The 15,073-nt window shown below is 42.1% G+C and overlaps 1 protein-coding gene across 1 annotated transcript; it reads left to right on the forward strand.

Moving 5' to 3' along the window:
• The first annotated feature begins 5,363 nt into the window (after positions 1-5,363).
• Positions 5,364-10,128, forward strand: LOC129815669 (transcriptional repressor scratch 1-like). The gene is made up of 2 exons (XM_055869670.1): positions 5,364-6,135; positions 8,328-10,128. Exons 1-2 carry the CDS (start codon positions 5,985-5,987, stop codon positions 9,161-9,163), a joined length of 987 nt encoding a protein of 328 aa, XP_055725645.1. The 5' UTR covers positions 5,364-5,984; the 3' UTR covers positions 9,164-10,128.
• Positions 10,129-15,073: the final 4,945 nt, after the last annotated feature.

Raw genomic sequence — 15,073 nt, forward strand, 5'->3', positions numbered from 1 at the left:
TGGCCATTTTGAGCCTGTAATCGAACCCACAAATGCTGATGCTCCAGATACTCAACTAGTCTAAAGAATGCCAGTTTTATTGCTTCTTTAATCAGGACAACAGATTTCAGCTGTGCCAACATAATTGCAAAACGGTTTTCTAATGATCAATTATCCTTTTAAAATTCTAAACTTGGATTAGCTAACACAACGTGCCATTGGAACACAGGAGTGATGGTTGCTGATAATGGGCCTAAGTAGAAATTCCATGAAAAAAATCAGCCGTTTCCAGCTACAATAGTCATTTACGACATTAACAATGTCTACACTGATTTCTGATCAATTTGATGTTATTTTAATGGACAATTCTTTTTGCTTATCTTTCAAAAACAAGAAAAATTTTAAGTGACCCCAAATTTTTGAACGGTAGGGTATATCTTATATTTATTCATTTAATGTCGTAAACTTGTGTTCATTAAACCAACTGCCTGATCATCAAATGAAGTATCTGTAGTCGCACACATCTTGATTATTGACTCCATTCTCTGATTGCACTCCATTTGTTGCGTTCAGATGTCAACCACAGACAGAGAGAAGACCAGTTGTGGGAGGAGTCACATGATCCACTGACACACATAGTACCACACCATTCTCCAGCATGACCCGATGTGTATGGGGCTGCGCCGAGCAGTTTTGAGAGGCCCATCTGCTCGTGTGGTCAATACCACACACACACATTTAAACACACACTCTCGCTCAAAGAGAGTGAGACCCACAACTAGAGTGCCAATTAGCTAAATGAGACAGATTGTTTGCTTTGTGTTGAGTTTCATTTCGAAGGACGGCGCACATACAGTACATGTATCATTTTGGGTTTGCTTTGAGATTTGTCCCGTTGATTGAAACGGCTATTGATTAAGTTGATCATACTCTGTCATATGTCCTTTTGGACTTTCTCATTAAATAAACACACGTGTTTATTTTGTTTAGATTCTTGGGCATTGGAGAAAAGTGGAAGGTGAGTTTTCCCTCCCTTGATAATATGGACAAATAAACATAGGGAAACTGAGGGCTAGTTCAGCTTACTTGGGGGCTGCAGAGGAGCTGTTGACAAGGTTGTCAGTCTTCTATCTAGCATATCTCATTTATAATTAAAAAAATACTTACCAAAGGCCCCCATTCTAAGAAAATAAAGTTATATGTTAGTATTCCTGACTTCCTGTCAGTTTTGACTGGAGCCAACTGCTTTGTCAGTGCCGTCATGCCACACGTGTCGAACCCAGACATTTCCCCCCTTTATTCTGCAAAAAAAAACTAAAATGGCTGATAAATTAATGCAACTGATAAGGGAAATGGTGAGTGATTTGGACATGGTCACTTGGGCACTGTAAATATCCATCTCTGTGTCACGGCGCCAGGCTTCGCCCCCAACAGCCGGGTCCCAAAGGGAGCAGCTGAGTTGCTGGCTGTCGCATGGCTTTAAGGTGACGGAATGTAGCCCTCTACCCCTTACACCCCCTCACACTACTGCACACCCCATTACGAAACCCTGAGCAGATGGCCCCGGGACAAAGAGTGTGAGAGGGGGAGAATTCCCTCCCCCCTGAACACACCCACACCACTTTCCCCCTTAGACCCCCTCCCCTCTAGCACACAGCTCGTGGTCTCAGCACTACAGCTGGCCCCTATCACACCCATTGTAACCTCTCCTCGAACCCCCCCAACACACAGACACACACACACTTTCCTGCACGTGCCACGTGCCCCTCAATTAGGCAGAATTGATGATGCGTTCTCCCAACATTCCTTTTTCAGCTCATATACAGATACAGTGATTATTCTAGTGGTACTTCATTTTGTGAAAAATAGCTTTTTTTAATGCGGACCATAGCCAAATGGTATGTTGTTTCCTTTCAGATAAGAGTCCCCATTGGGGTCCGCTGCAGGTAATTCTCCCTTAATACTACTACTAATAATTAATAATACTCCCTTTGACAGTGCAATTGAACCGCGAGCGCTGAAGGGATATCTGGCAAAGAGTCATTTAGTGTAAGTGCTCTCAAGGCCACAGAATGACACTTGTAGAGACAATGTCACCCCAAGCGGCAGCATCAGTTGATTGCATATTGAATAGGGACAAGGGAAGTGATATATGCCCCTCTGGGTTAGAAATATGCAGTATTATTGGCAAGCATGAAGTCCCAAGGCCAAGTGTCCTCCTACGAAAGTTAATTCACTCTGGATGTGTCCCAAATGACACCCTACTCTCCACATAGTGCACATCTTTTGACCAGAGCCCTATGGGTCCAGGTAAAAAGTAGTGCACTATATAGGGAATAGGGTGACATTTAAAGCGCAAACCTCTTTATCAATATCAGGAGCCAAGGTCAACGGGATGCTATTGGGACATTTAGACAATAAAATTGGGTTATTTCAGTAATGCGATAGACACAAATGGTACGACATAATCTTTTTTTTATGTCTTATCAGTGTAGTGGACACCTGTTCTTTTTCTGAGACACAATAGAATTCACCAAACAGGCAGTTGTCAGCATTTTCAAAATTGTGTAATGTCATTGATCTACTGTCTGAAGCTGACCTTTGCATGTTGTTTGTACATTTTTTTTTTTTTTTTGGGGGGGTGGGTGTTTGCGCGAAAATGGCCACAGTCCACGTTTTAGCACTATAAAAAAAATAATCACATGTTCTTATATCCTGTGTTCCTGGTTTGTAATGTATCATTATTGGTCAATAAGAACACAATCACAAGTACTATTGAAATGAATGTCTCATGCAGTACAGTACATTTCTCCAATTGTCTGCTCTAGCATCCATCCAGATCAGGCATCATGTCACAGCTTTCTCATCCTAATGCACCTTATTCTCTCTTCTTCTGCCTTCTGTAGGTCCCAGTTCCCAGGAGACCTGGTCCTCCTCACACCACCACAACCGATGGACGTCGTGGAGAAAGACCGGTGGGAGGGAGGGAGTGACACGTTTGATTGATGACCACCGAAATGGAGAGGAGAGAGACGGACAAAATCCTTTTATCAGAATTGAGGCCCGACTAGATTAAAATGTAGTTGTACAACCCCCGTTGTGCCCCCCGACAGCTCTCCGCCCTACTCCATCTCTCCCCCCTTATCACAACACCTAATGGGTTGATGTTTTTCTCGTATCTCTTTCCGTGACCTCTCATCAGACCTTCTTGTTAAGGTCTTTGGGTGGGATAGGGATGGTGAGGATAGAGTTGATTGTAATGCCTTTTCAAGTCACCTCAAAATTCAAGTGGAGGTTTTGTCATGTGTTTGTCCTATGCAGAATCCCTGTGATCCTTGTAGCATTGTTTTCCCAAGTAGAAATAGAGCTGAAGTCAACAAAATGTTTGTGCGTTATGGGTATGTATAAGACTACACTAAAAGTATTTTTTTTTTTCAACTCGGTACATACTCAGAAATAAGTGAGTGAAGGGAACAAGTGGACTGAAGGTGAAAACAAGTTAATTCCTTTCTTTCCTCAGATTCACTCACTGGTTACTGCCGATTAATGGACAAGACAATCAGGCTCATTCATTGGCTTGCAGCTGTCTCATTGTCAGGTGCTGAAGAAAGCGACTTTAGCGAAGCGCTGAAAAGACGTTCTTAGTGAAAAGGACCTGCATTTGTTTTGCAGAGGGCCCTCCACCAATGACTGGATGCGATTAGCACAAATTATCTCAATTATCGCTACTAAAACAGACAACAATAGCCACTCCCTACTAACACACTGTATGGCCTAATTGCTATGCGGTTAGCTAGTCAAATAGTGCACAGTCGCACACAAAATGAATGAATGATGTGTATTGAGTAAAAACACACGTGCAATGTTGTACTTTATGTGTAAGTATCTTTACAGATTTGCAGGATTGCACATTTTCTACCATTACCTTGTTCCTTGTATGAGTAAAACACTTGTTTTCCCCCAAAAGAAATTAAACAAAAAAGGAATGAAATTAGGCATATCGCTTTTCTTGTTGTTGGAGGGTTTTCCTTCTGTTCGTACATTAGGAAAAAATACATCCAAAGACTTTTGAAGTCACATAGCCCACGATTTAGTCCAACTGTACCTTTAGAATCTATAAACCCATCTGTGTGTGTGAGTGTGTGTATCCTCACTGTCCAGGCCTTGGTAAAGCCGAGTCCCAGCCGCCAGGCCAAAAGTCACGTCCGGTTGACGTTGGGGTTAAGATATTCTTAAGTGGACATAAAACTGCCAGAAACCTACAATAAGGGATGAGAGTGAACAATAGCAGCTGTGGTCTCAGCACTGATTGCAGTATCTCTGAAATGTCAAAAATGTAAATGTAAAATGTGGAAGTGGTTTATGCTGGAGAGCTACACATCGCAATGTAATGCCCTCCGTTCATTACATCCAATTCAATATGTACGGCTGATGGCTACATTCACATTTTACAGCCTCTGTCACATATATGTACATGTAACTACCAAAATAAAGGAAACGCCAACATAAAGTGTATTAATAGGGCGTTGGGCCACCATGACACGCCAGAACAGCTTCAATGCACATTGGCATAGATTCTACAACTGTCTGGAATTTGGTGTTTTGTTGATGGTGGTGGAAAACGCTGTCTCAGGCGACGCTCCAGAATCTCCCATAACTGTTCAATTGGGTTGAGATCTGGTGACTGAGACACACAAACCCTTTAAACCCCCTATGCTCCCTCTTTCAAAGCCACTGAGATCTCTTCTAGTGATGGTAGCCAAAATAAGGTGCTGCCCAGCATTTTTTATACATGACCCTAAGCATGGTGGGATGTTTTAATTTCTTAATTAACTTAGGAACCACACCTGTTTTCAATATACTTCAATATACTACCTCATTTAAATGTTTCCTTTATTTTGGCAGTTGCCTATATATTGCCTTTTGTTAAAATCCATATCCCCATTTACAGGAGGTTGGTGGCACCTTAATTGGGGAGGACGGGCTCGTGGTATTGGCTGGAGCAGAATAAGTGGAATGGTATCAAACACATGGTTTATATGTGTTTGATGCCATTCCATTTGCTCCGTTACAGCCATTACCGTGAGCTGTCCTCCCCTCAGCAGCCTCCACTGCCACTTACATATACTTTATAAAAGAAGATTATCATTATGAAATCAAATTCCATTAATCAGCATTTAGCCGTTAAATATTCTAATATCTGCAGAAGGGGGTAAGACAATAGGAGACAAGATGTTGTGTGTAGTGTCACCCACGTGCTTGAGCCATGCTATTGTCTGCTCTCTCTCTCTCTCTGTGTGAGCGGAGTGATGAAGGGGAGAAAGAATGGGGGTGGGAGGGGAGGAGGGGGAGTTGGCTGCAATGTGCATGTGCACTTGTGTGTGTGTGTGTGTGTGTGTCTGTGTCTGTGTCTGTGTCTGTGTCTGTGTGTGTGTGTGTGTGTGTGTGTGTGTGTGTGTGTGTGTGTGTGTGTGTGTGTGTGTGTGTGTGTGTGTGTGTGTGTGTGTGTGTGTGTGTGCGCGCTGGCATGCACAGACGGCTTGTGGTAATTTGATGTGTGTCCCCGGGGATGTTTGATGGATTAATGCTAAGCAGGCTCCCTTTTCCAAAGGCACCACCTGATCTTAGGGGACTCGTGTTCCATATAAAAGCCTGTGCGAGTGCTGAGCTCAGCTAGTCTAGCCATCTCCTCCTCTCTCGCCCTCTATCTCTCTACACTTTATTTCTTTCTCTGTGTTCTTTCTCCTATCCTTTGTCTTTAACTTTTCCCATTCTCTTCTGTCCTTTCTGTTTCTCTTCTTTCTGGCATTCAGACTGAGGCTTTTCAGGCTATTCAGGCCTGGGAGTTTTAGCAGTGAGGGAAATCTCAGAGCATCTTTTAGCATCGTCCACCACCATTTTGGTTTTCTTTGACTTGAGGCCTTTTCTAAAGGGTGCAGGCCTTTGACTTTTTCCTGTGCAGTTTTGTTCTTCATACGTGGCATTCGGAACAGCCCGTCAAGAAAATGCCACGTTCCTTTTTGGTGAAGCAACTGAAGGTCCACGATTTCTCCTCCTCCAATCATCCTCATCAGCATCACAACGACGGATCGTACACACTCACACGTGCCATCACCGAGTCCACCACCAACTTGGCGGTCCATTTGAGTGAAAATGGTGAGTCAAGATTACTTTAAAATTCTGTTTACACATTGAAAACAAAAAGTGCATTTTCATCATTAATTTCCTTGCTGTATATTTTTGTATTATTTTATTTTTAATGAACCTTTATTTAACTAAGCAAGTCAGTTAAGAACAAATTCTTATTTTCAATGACGGTCTTCCCCAACCAAACCCTAACGACGCTGGGCCAATTCTGCGCCGCCCTATGGGACTCCAAATCACGGCCGGGTTGTGATACAGCCTGGAATTAAACCAGGGTCTGTACTGACGCCTCTAGCACTGAGATGCAGTGCCTTAGACCGCAGCGCCACTCAGGAGTATATAGATTAGAGTTGTAGGTTTTAGATATTTTTTTATGTTGCAGTACTGTATTTGTTCAGGAATGGAAAAATCACAAAAGCATTTGTTTAAAAAGATTATTGTATTTAAAAAAATATTCAGTAAACAGATCAACCTCTTGATCCATGTCTTCTGCCATGAAGCCTGTGATGTTGTGTTTGCAATTCAATCCTTTTGTTTTCTAACTCCAGTGATGCTAAATAGTATTCAGGTCACACTGGACCAATCAATTTAATACTGAGCAGATCACACAACAGGCTTTAATACTATTGTGTACATACATAATGGTATACATGGATGTGTACATTAGGCTTGAAATCCCATACAAGCCTTTGTGAGGTCCAAACCTCTCCATCACCACCAGAAAGCAGATATCCACATGGGACTGGTTTGTCCTTAGCTGTTATTCTTGAGCTTTCCCCTTATCATCACCAACCCCCCTCCATATCTCCATCTCCTCATCCTCCTCCATCACATCTGATCTTACAGGATGCTAGATACCCACAGGGGGTCAAATTGCAGAAATGAAATCCCTCTCTCTCCCTCTAAAATCCATTGACAAAATATACAGTTTCTCTGATGAATTGACAAAACTCAATGTTAAATGGTGAAAAAGAGCATACATTAGAAAATATTACCTTAAATGGAAAAGGGCAAGATGCTTTATGTAACATCATTTGTTTATGATGTCACAAAATAGATTTAAAAAATGAGAGGGGAGTACAATCAACTTTAGATGTACAGGTTTTATCAACTCATACTGTGATTTCAGGGCAAAACACTTCCATAAAAATTTGTGGGGTGTTTTGTTTTTGTTGTTGGTGGAATGTCCTTCATAACCACAGAGCTTTGGCTCGCTGGATCATCTGTCCCCAGATTTAGGATGCCAGCTGTCGGATTCCCTTTGTGTTGCAGGGGGAGCACAATATAGTGTGCACTGCTGTCAAGATCAGACTAGAACTCCTCCTCTCCATCCCCATCCTCAAATAACACTGCACCTGTCATTCAATCTTTCTATTACCATACTCACAGGCACTTTCAACACGCCACAGATGGAGAATGATCTGATTAAAATGAATTAGTGCTTTGGGGGATTTCTCTTCTGAGACATTCTGTTTTGGCCCAGATTTAGATATGGTGGCATGGGATGGGAAGGTGACAGGTGGATCGGTTGTGGAGAACTAACAAGTGTGTTTCATTTTATGACTGTTGTGTCAGTGCATACTTGTGTTTCGTATGTGATGGTGTTTTGATGTAGTTAGCAATGATTGTCCTTAGATGCATCCCAAATGGCACCCTATTCCCTATGGGCCCTGGTCAAAAGTAGTGCATTATATAGGGAATAGGGTGCCATTTGGGATCCAACCCTTGTTCTGAGCCGGATGAGTTATTGATCGCTGCAAAACGGTGCACTGAAGAGTCATTCATATTTAATTCTCAAATCTTGCTGAACTTGCAATTGGTTTCCTGTATAGTTTCATACTGATTCGCAACGCATGGAAGATCCAGCTCACTGGACACACACTGGTTGAATCAACGTCGTTTCCATGTCATTTCAATGAAATTATGTTGAACCAACGTTGAATAGACGTTGAATCGATGTCTGTGCCCAGTGAGAGATTTTTACTCAATGGCTCAACAAAAAACTAAAAAACAACAAGATGCTTTCAACTGGCATCAGAAAGAGTGCTGGAATCATAAAAACCATAGCATCTGGAATCATAAAACCATAGCATCCTCGACACCAAAACGTATTTTGTAACAAATTATTTAGTAAAAATGTGTATACATTTTCATAAATGTATGCCCTTATTTATTCAAAATCTTTCTCTTTCAACCCGCTACAGGCTACATCCAGGATTATGTCATCCCCTCAATATGCCAGAGCACAAAGAATCTGGGTTCGAAGCGGCAGACCGGGCTCTCTGTGGGGCCCCTGTACTCTCCGGGGAGCACGGGGAGCAGCGGGGGGGAGGACTACTCTGACCATGACATGGAGCAGCCCGACAGCCCCCACTCGAGCGTCACCACCGAGTCGGATAGCAGCATCTACTACCCGGTGGACGCTTTCCTCATCTCCGACGGCCGCTCTCGAAAAAGGGCCAACCACAGGCACCAACACAAGGAAGGTGAGGAGAGAGATAGCAGTACAGAAGCAAACTCCACAAGAGCCACAGCGGTCAAGGCTGCCAAAGGGAAGTCCGGGAAATCCAAGGGACCGGGCCTCCACACGTGTGGCGAATGTGGCAAGACCTACGCCACCTCATCCAACCTGAGCCGCCACAAGCAGACGCACCGCAGCCTGGACGGCCAGCAGGCCAGGACATGCCCCACGTGCCACAAGGCCTATGTGTCCATGCCGGCGCTGGCCATGCACATGCTCACCCACGACCTGCGGCACGAGTGCAGCGTGTGCAGCAAGGCGTTCAGCCGGCCGTGGCTGCTGCAGGGTCACATGCGCTCGCACACGGGCGAAAAACCATTTGCCTGTGCCCACTGCGGCAAAGCGTTTGCGGACCGCTCCAACCTGCGTGCCCACATGCAGACGCACTCAGCCTTCAAGCACTATGAGTGCAAGCACTGCGGCAAGAGCTTTGTACTCAAGTCCTACCTGAACAAGCACTACGAGTCGGCCTGCTTCAAGGGCTCTGGAGACGAAGAGGACTGCTGCTCTGAGGACTGATCAGGGATCAGTTTATTTTCTATTTCAGCTTATTTATCCAGGTCGGTTTCACTGAGATAACATCTCCTTACAAGAGAGACCAGGGTTGTGTTCATTAGGGCATATAACAGAAAATATTTTTTAAATGCTTTGTAACTGAAAGCGAAAATGAGGGTTTCTTATTGGACAAATCCAGGTAGTCCCTCTCCTTGTTTCAGTTTGATTTCTTCCATTCGGTGCCTAATAAACACAACCCTTGTCAAAGACGGCACTCCTCAACACTCGTCTTCCTCTTCCTGCCTTTTGGTAGAGAGAAATAATAATGGCATTGAGGGTTGTTCAAGAACATAGAAGATAACTGATGATGAGGACTGAATAACTTATTAAAATGTGAATATTTTTTATTCAATATTTATTTTATAGATTCTTATTTATTTACTTAATAATTTACATTCCAGTATTATTTTAAATGCCAATTAGCTCTTAATTCATCTTAAACATGTCTTCCACAAGATAATATTTGTTTATTTATAAATTTTGTTCATTTATGTATTTATTTATTTATCAAATGATGAATTGATTGGTTATGTTGTTAATTGTGGATTTATGAATTGAACATCTTATAAAATGCTGTAATATATTTCTGAGACTAAGTAGTGCTATATCTGATCTCATTCACAATAATTGTTGATATATTCCTGTTCTACGTAGGAAATTATTAATATGCCCCTTTGTTTTTGAATCTATGCAAAGGATGTAATTGTAAGCTACAATGTGATAGTTAGACATGTAAAGACATGTAAAGTGAAATTGTTATACCATTATTAAGGATTGGTACCATTAATTATTTGCCCTATGTAGGTCTACAATACAGCTGTTGAATTTTAATTGTACTCAACTTTGTATGTAATCATGAAAAGCCTTGAAAAAATGCCTTGAACTTTTACCAAGTAATATTAATGATTAAAATATCATATTTTCACTAAGTTGTTCTCTGTGCCGTGTTCCATTTTCAAGGGGTCAACCATCATCAACTTAACACAGCATACCAGCCAGCAGCATACCACCCTGCATACCACTGCTGGCTTGCTTCTGAAGCTAAGCAGGGTTGGTCCTGGTCAGTCCCTGGATGGGAGACCAGATGCTGCTGGAAGTGGTGTTGGAGGGCCAGTAGGAGGCACTCTTTCCTCTGGTCTAAAAAATATCCCAATGCCCCAGAGCAGTGATTGGGGACACTGCCCTGTGTAGGGTGCCGTCTTTCGGATGGGACGTTAAGTGGGTGTCCTGACTCTCTGAGGTCATTAAAGATCCCATGGCACTTATCGTAAGAGTAGGGGTGTTAACCCCGGTGTCCTGGCTAAATTCCCAATCTGGCCCTCAAACCATCATGGTCACCTAATAATCCCCAGCTTCCAATTGGCTCATTCATCCCCCTCCTCTCCCCTGTAACTATTCCCCAGGTCGTTGCTGCAAATGAGAACGTGTTCTCAGTCAACTTACCTGGTAAAATAACGATAAAATAAATAAAAAACACACATGTTCACTCGAGGTAACATTACCTGACACATAAACCATTAAGAAAACAAAAGTATCAACAAATGCAGAATATATTTTGTTCGAATCCTTCTTGCTTCACACAACAACTTTGAGTTCATTCAACTAAAAAATAACAGACAACCAACCATCAGTTATTTACTTTAACTGTAGCTCTTCTCTTGACCAGCAGAGGGGGCTACCACTTTTATGAGAAAGGATCCATCAAACAAACACAAGGTTTGTATGACCAACCAGTCAGTCCTTAGTATACAGTACATAGGGAAAACCACCATGTAGGGTGTGACAGCAGTGTGTTTCCCCCATGCTTGTGTCTCCAGAGAGCCAGTCAGAGAGCCAGTCAGAGAACCATCCGGATCTAGTTTGGGTCAGAGGCTCTCCACTGGCCCGGCTCGGCCCCCTGACCACACCACGCTGTGGAGCTGAGGACAGGATGTGGACTGGGTCAGGTGTCATGAGAACCAGGCCCCTTTCCCCCCTCTGGCCCAGACGGGGCCCCAGAAACTTCCCTTCGCGGCCCCCGGCCACTGGGTCCCCCATGGGAAAGTACAGCTGTGTCTCAGTGCACTCCAGACTACTATTTTTAGACACAATGCAGTCCGTACACACACACACAAACACCCATCAAACATACACGCGGTATTGTAAACCACAATCCATGAAAAGGATGTACCTAGCTATTAAAAACAGCCAAACCCCACACACTATACATCAAAAAAACATCAAAACAATTAACAAAAGAGTCCGTATCCCCACTCCAGGTCCACTCTCAGCCAATCGCGACTGAGGATACAAGCGGCCCAAATCAAGAGCACGTTACATCAGAGGGATATAGCGGAAGAAGCCTTTTATAGCCTACCTTTATTAAATCTGATCAAATCTTCAACCTTGGAAGTAGGATCATAAAAGAGGAGTTTTTATGGCCCGCCTTGTAGGTTCTTGTAGATTCTCCAGCCTGATAAACTAGCTGGCCCGTGAACACCATGGAGTTGAGACAAGGGTCCCGAGGTCCCATGCGATCCAAGAGGAAGCTGTCTAATGTGGGTCAGAGGAACCGCAGGCCCGGCCAGGCGACCATTAAGGCCTGTTAGCAGGCTTCTCCAAAGAATCGTCGCGTGTGAGAAAACTTCCTGTTGTGATCGAGGGGTTGACCTCCAAACTGTCTGGGAGAGATGAGGGTCTCAAAGGAGATGATGATGACATGATAGTTAGTTCATCAAATCCAGTATCAAACCTCGGCACCTACTCCGTTTGGATATCCGTCCGTTCCACCAAAAATACCACCCAAATGTCCTCAGGTCAATACTTGACCTAGCGAGTGTAACCTTGAGAACCTTCACCTATAATAGGAAATGCTTGCTGTTTTTGAATCTATCTAGCAATGTAACAAAATACATTGTTATTATATAGGAAACATATCTAAGTACTATCTCAAACCAGAAAATCTGCTGTTCTGGGAAAATCTGCTGTTCTGCCCTTGAGCAAGGCAGTTAACCCCCACAACAACTGCTCCCCAGGCCCCGATGACCTCAATAAAGGCACCTCTCTGATTCATAGGGGAAGATATTAGCCACTTTCAATGAAACATACCGAAATAAAACTAACTATGCAAGACTTAGTATGCAAAACCTATGCAAGAGATTTTGCAAAGAGCATCAGATTAGGATTCTATTGCATTGACAGGCACCAGCAGTCGTGAGTAGATGTGCTTGTTTTGAGATCAAAGCGAGAGCTGCATGTAGCCACGTGTAAACTTACATAATCATTGCTAGTTGTATGGAGTTATTGCCCCTGTTCTATCTAATTTCTGGTCAACATTGGGAGAGTGGTTGCTTCCTACAAGAACACAAAACATGTACATTTCTAGCCATCTTTGAAAAACAGGTCAGGTAAAAAGCGTTTTTTATGTCTTAAAGGGGCAGTGTTGTATTTTGAGATAGGCGTGAATAAGCTAAGTAGCTAATAGGCACAGGGTAGCCTACATTTTCATCTGATTCTCTGGGAATAATAATACATTTTATTTTGTAAAGTGTTTTCTTGCATCAAACACAATACAACATTTTCACTCACCTCCATTTCCAGTCACCTCTGAAGGACAAGTGAATAAACAGGTTAAAACCTTTTCTCAATAGGGGGTGCTGTTTGCACTTTGTAATAATTTCGTTCCCAAATTAAACTGCCTCGTACTCAATTCTTGCTCATACAATATGCATATTATTATTACTATTGGATAGAAAACACTCTCTAGTTTCTAAAACCATTTGAATTATATCTGTGAGTAAAACAGAACTCGAGTTGGAGCAATTTTCCTATGAGGAAGTGAGAAATCTGAAATCTGCAGGCTGTTCTGAGGTCGGTTTATTAATTTGCATGTCTTCTATTGGTTGAGATGCACTGCATACGCCTTCCCCTGGATGTCAGCAAATAGTGAGAATTGGAATGGAGTTGCTAGGCAGATCTGAGGCCTTATAAATGGGCTGGCAACGTGGGGTCCTCTCTTTCCCTCGTTCGCCATGACGCAAGACAGACCTCAGGATGGCGTTCTAGAAAGCTCCCGTTATAGCCCTTAGATATATCCGGCTCTGATTTTATTCGATATAGGTGTTAAAGACATCATAATGTTGTTATTTTAAACCGAGTTATATCAGTTTATATCAGTATATTGCGATTTTCGGGTATTTATTTGTGCTGCGTTCTAGTGAGTTGGGCACGTCTGGCCCACATGGCTAATGTTTACTGCTAATTCCAAAGTTGAAGGCGACAATCTACAACCGAGCAACGATTCTTTTGGAAAAAGGACAACTTGCCCAAGATTCTGATGGGAGCTCATCAAAAAGTAAGAACTATTTATGATGTTAATTCGTTGTTCTGTTGAAAAATGTAAAACTCATATTCCGCCATTAATTTCGGTGCTGTCTCGCTTTAACGCACGCTGTACGTCGTAGTAACGTTAATTTAAAAAATCTAACACAGCGATTGCATTAAGAACTAATGTATCTTTCATTTGCTGTCCAACCTGTATTTTTTAGTCAAGTTTAAATTTAGTTACTGATTAGATTAGGTGCCTCTCCCAAGATTTCTCCCGACATATTGTTGGCAGCTTGGCTACTATTCTCATTATATAACCACGATTTTTGCCGCTAAATATGCACATTTTCGAACAAACTCTATATGTATTGTGTAATATGATGTTATAGGACTGTTATCTGAAGAAGTTTGAGAAGGTTAGTGAAAAAATGTATATCTTTTGCTGGTTTATTCGTTATCGCTATTGTTGGCTTGAATCAATGCTGTTGTGTGGTTGGCTATTGTAGTAATCTAATATAATGCTATATTGTGTTTTCGCTGTAAAACACTTAAAAAATCTGAAATATTGGCTGGATTCACAAGATCTTTGTCTGTCATTTGCTGTATGCTGTGTATTTTTCATAAATGTTTTATGATGAGTATTTAGGTAATTCACGTTGGTCTCTGTAGTTATTCTAGTTGCTTTGGTGAGAGTTGTGATGGTGGCTGCAATGGTAAACTATGATTTATACCTGAAATATGCACATTTTTCTAACAAAACATATGCTATACAATAAATATGTTATCAGACTGTCATCTGATGAAGTTGTTTCTTGGTTAGTGGCTATTTATATCTTTATTTGGTCGAAATTGTGATAGCTACCGATGCAGGGAAAAAATGGTGGAAAAAAAAGTTGTGTCTTTTGCTATCGTGGTTAGCTAATAGATTTACATATTGTGTCTTCCCTGTAAAACATTTTAAAAATCAGAAATGATGGCTGGATTCACAAGATGTGTATCTTTCATCTGGTGTCTTGGACTTGTGATTTAATGATATTTAGATGCTAGTATTTACTTGTGACGCTATGCTAGGCTATGCTAGTCAGCTTTTTTACTGATGGGGGTGCTCCCAGATCCGGGATTGTGTGCAAGTAGAAGTTAATGTCAAGCCCTGCATGTTTTTTCAAAAGTCTCATGGAATGTAGACCTACAATGAACACCAGACATTGGCTGCTACTGTAGGCTGAATGATAGAACAGCTATTTCCATGTTAAAATGTTATGGGATGGTAGGCCATTCTGGTAGGTCTACATTATGATTTAAAAAAATCATGTTTTAAGGGAACATTGGACCTATCTCATTGGACCAGTCTCAAACATGTACATTTTTTATAATTTGTTCATGTAATCCTCAAATAAAGTGAAACTAGAGTAAATACATTGTGGTGTAGTCAGACTACTGAAGTATAGGGCCATTTAGTGCTGATTTTAACTGACACTCCCACCTGTCCAGATAACTCAGCATGTCGAAAGCTGTGTAAGACGATCAGTATCTTTGGGAGGGCGGGAGAGAGGGAGCCCGGGAGAAAAA

The sequence above is a fragment of the Salvelinus fontinalis genome, chromosome 18 (assembly GCF_029448725.1).
Source record: "Salvelinus fontinalis isolate EN_2023a chromosome 18, ASM2944872v1, whole genome shotgun sequence".
In the NCBI taxonomy this organism is placed as follows: Eukaryota; Metazoa; Chordata; class Actinopteri; order Salmoniformes; family Salmonidae; genus Salvelinus; species Salvelinus fontinalis.

What these genes read in the sequence shown, in the direction of transcription:
- LOC129815669 (XM_055869670.1), top strand. Translation starts at nt 5,985, where the DNA reads ATGCCACGTTCCTTTTTGGTGAAGCAACTGAAGGTCCACGATTTCTCC. An exon ending in GGTCCATTTGAGTGAAAATG is followed by an intron (nt 6,136 to 8,327) that starts GTGAGTCAAGAT and finishes AACCCGCTACAG; the next exon opens with GCTACATCCAGGATTATGTC.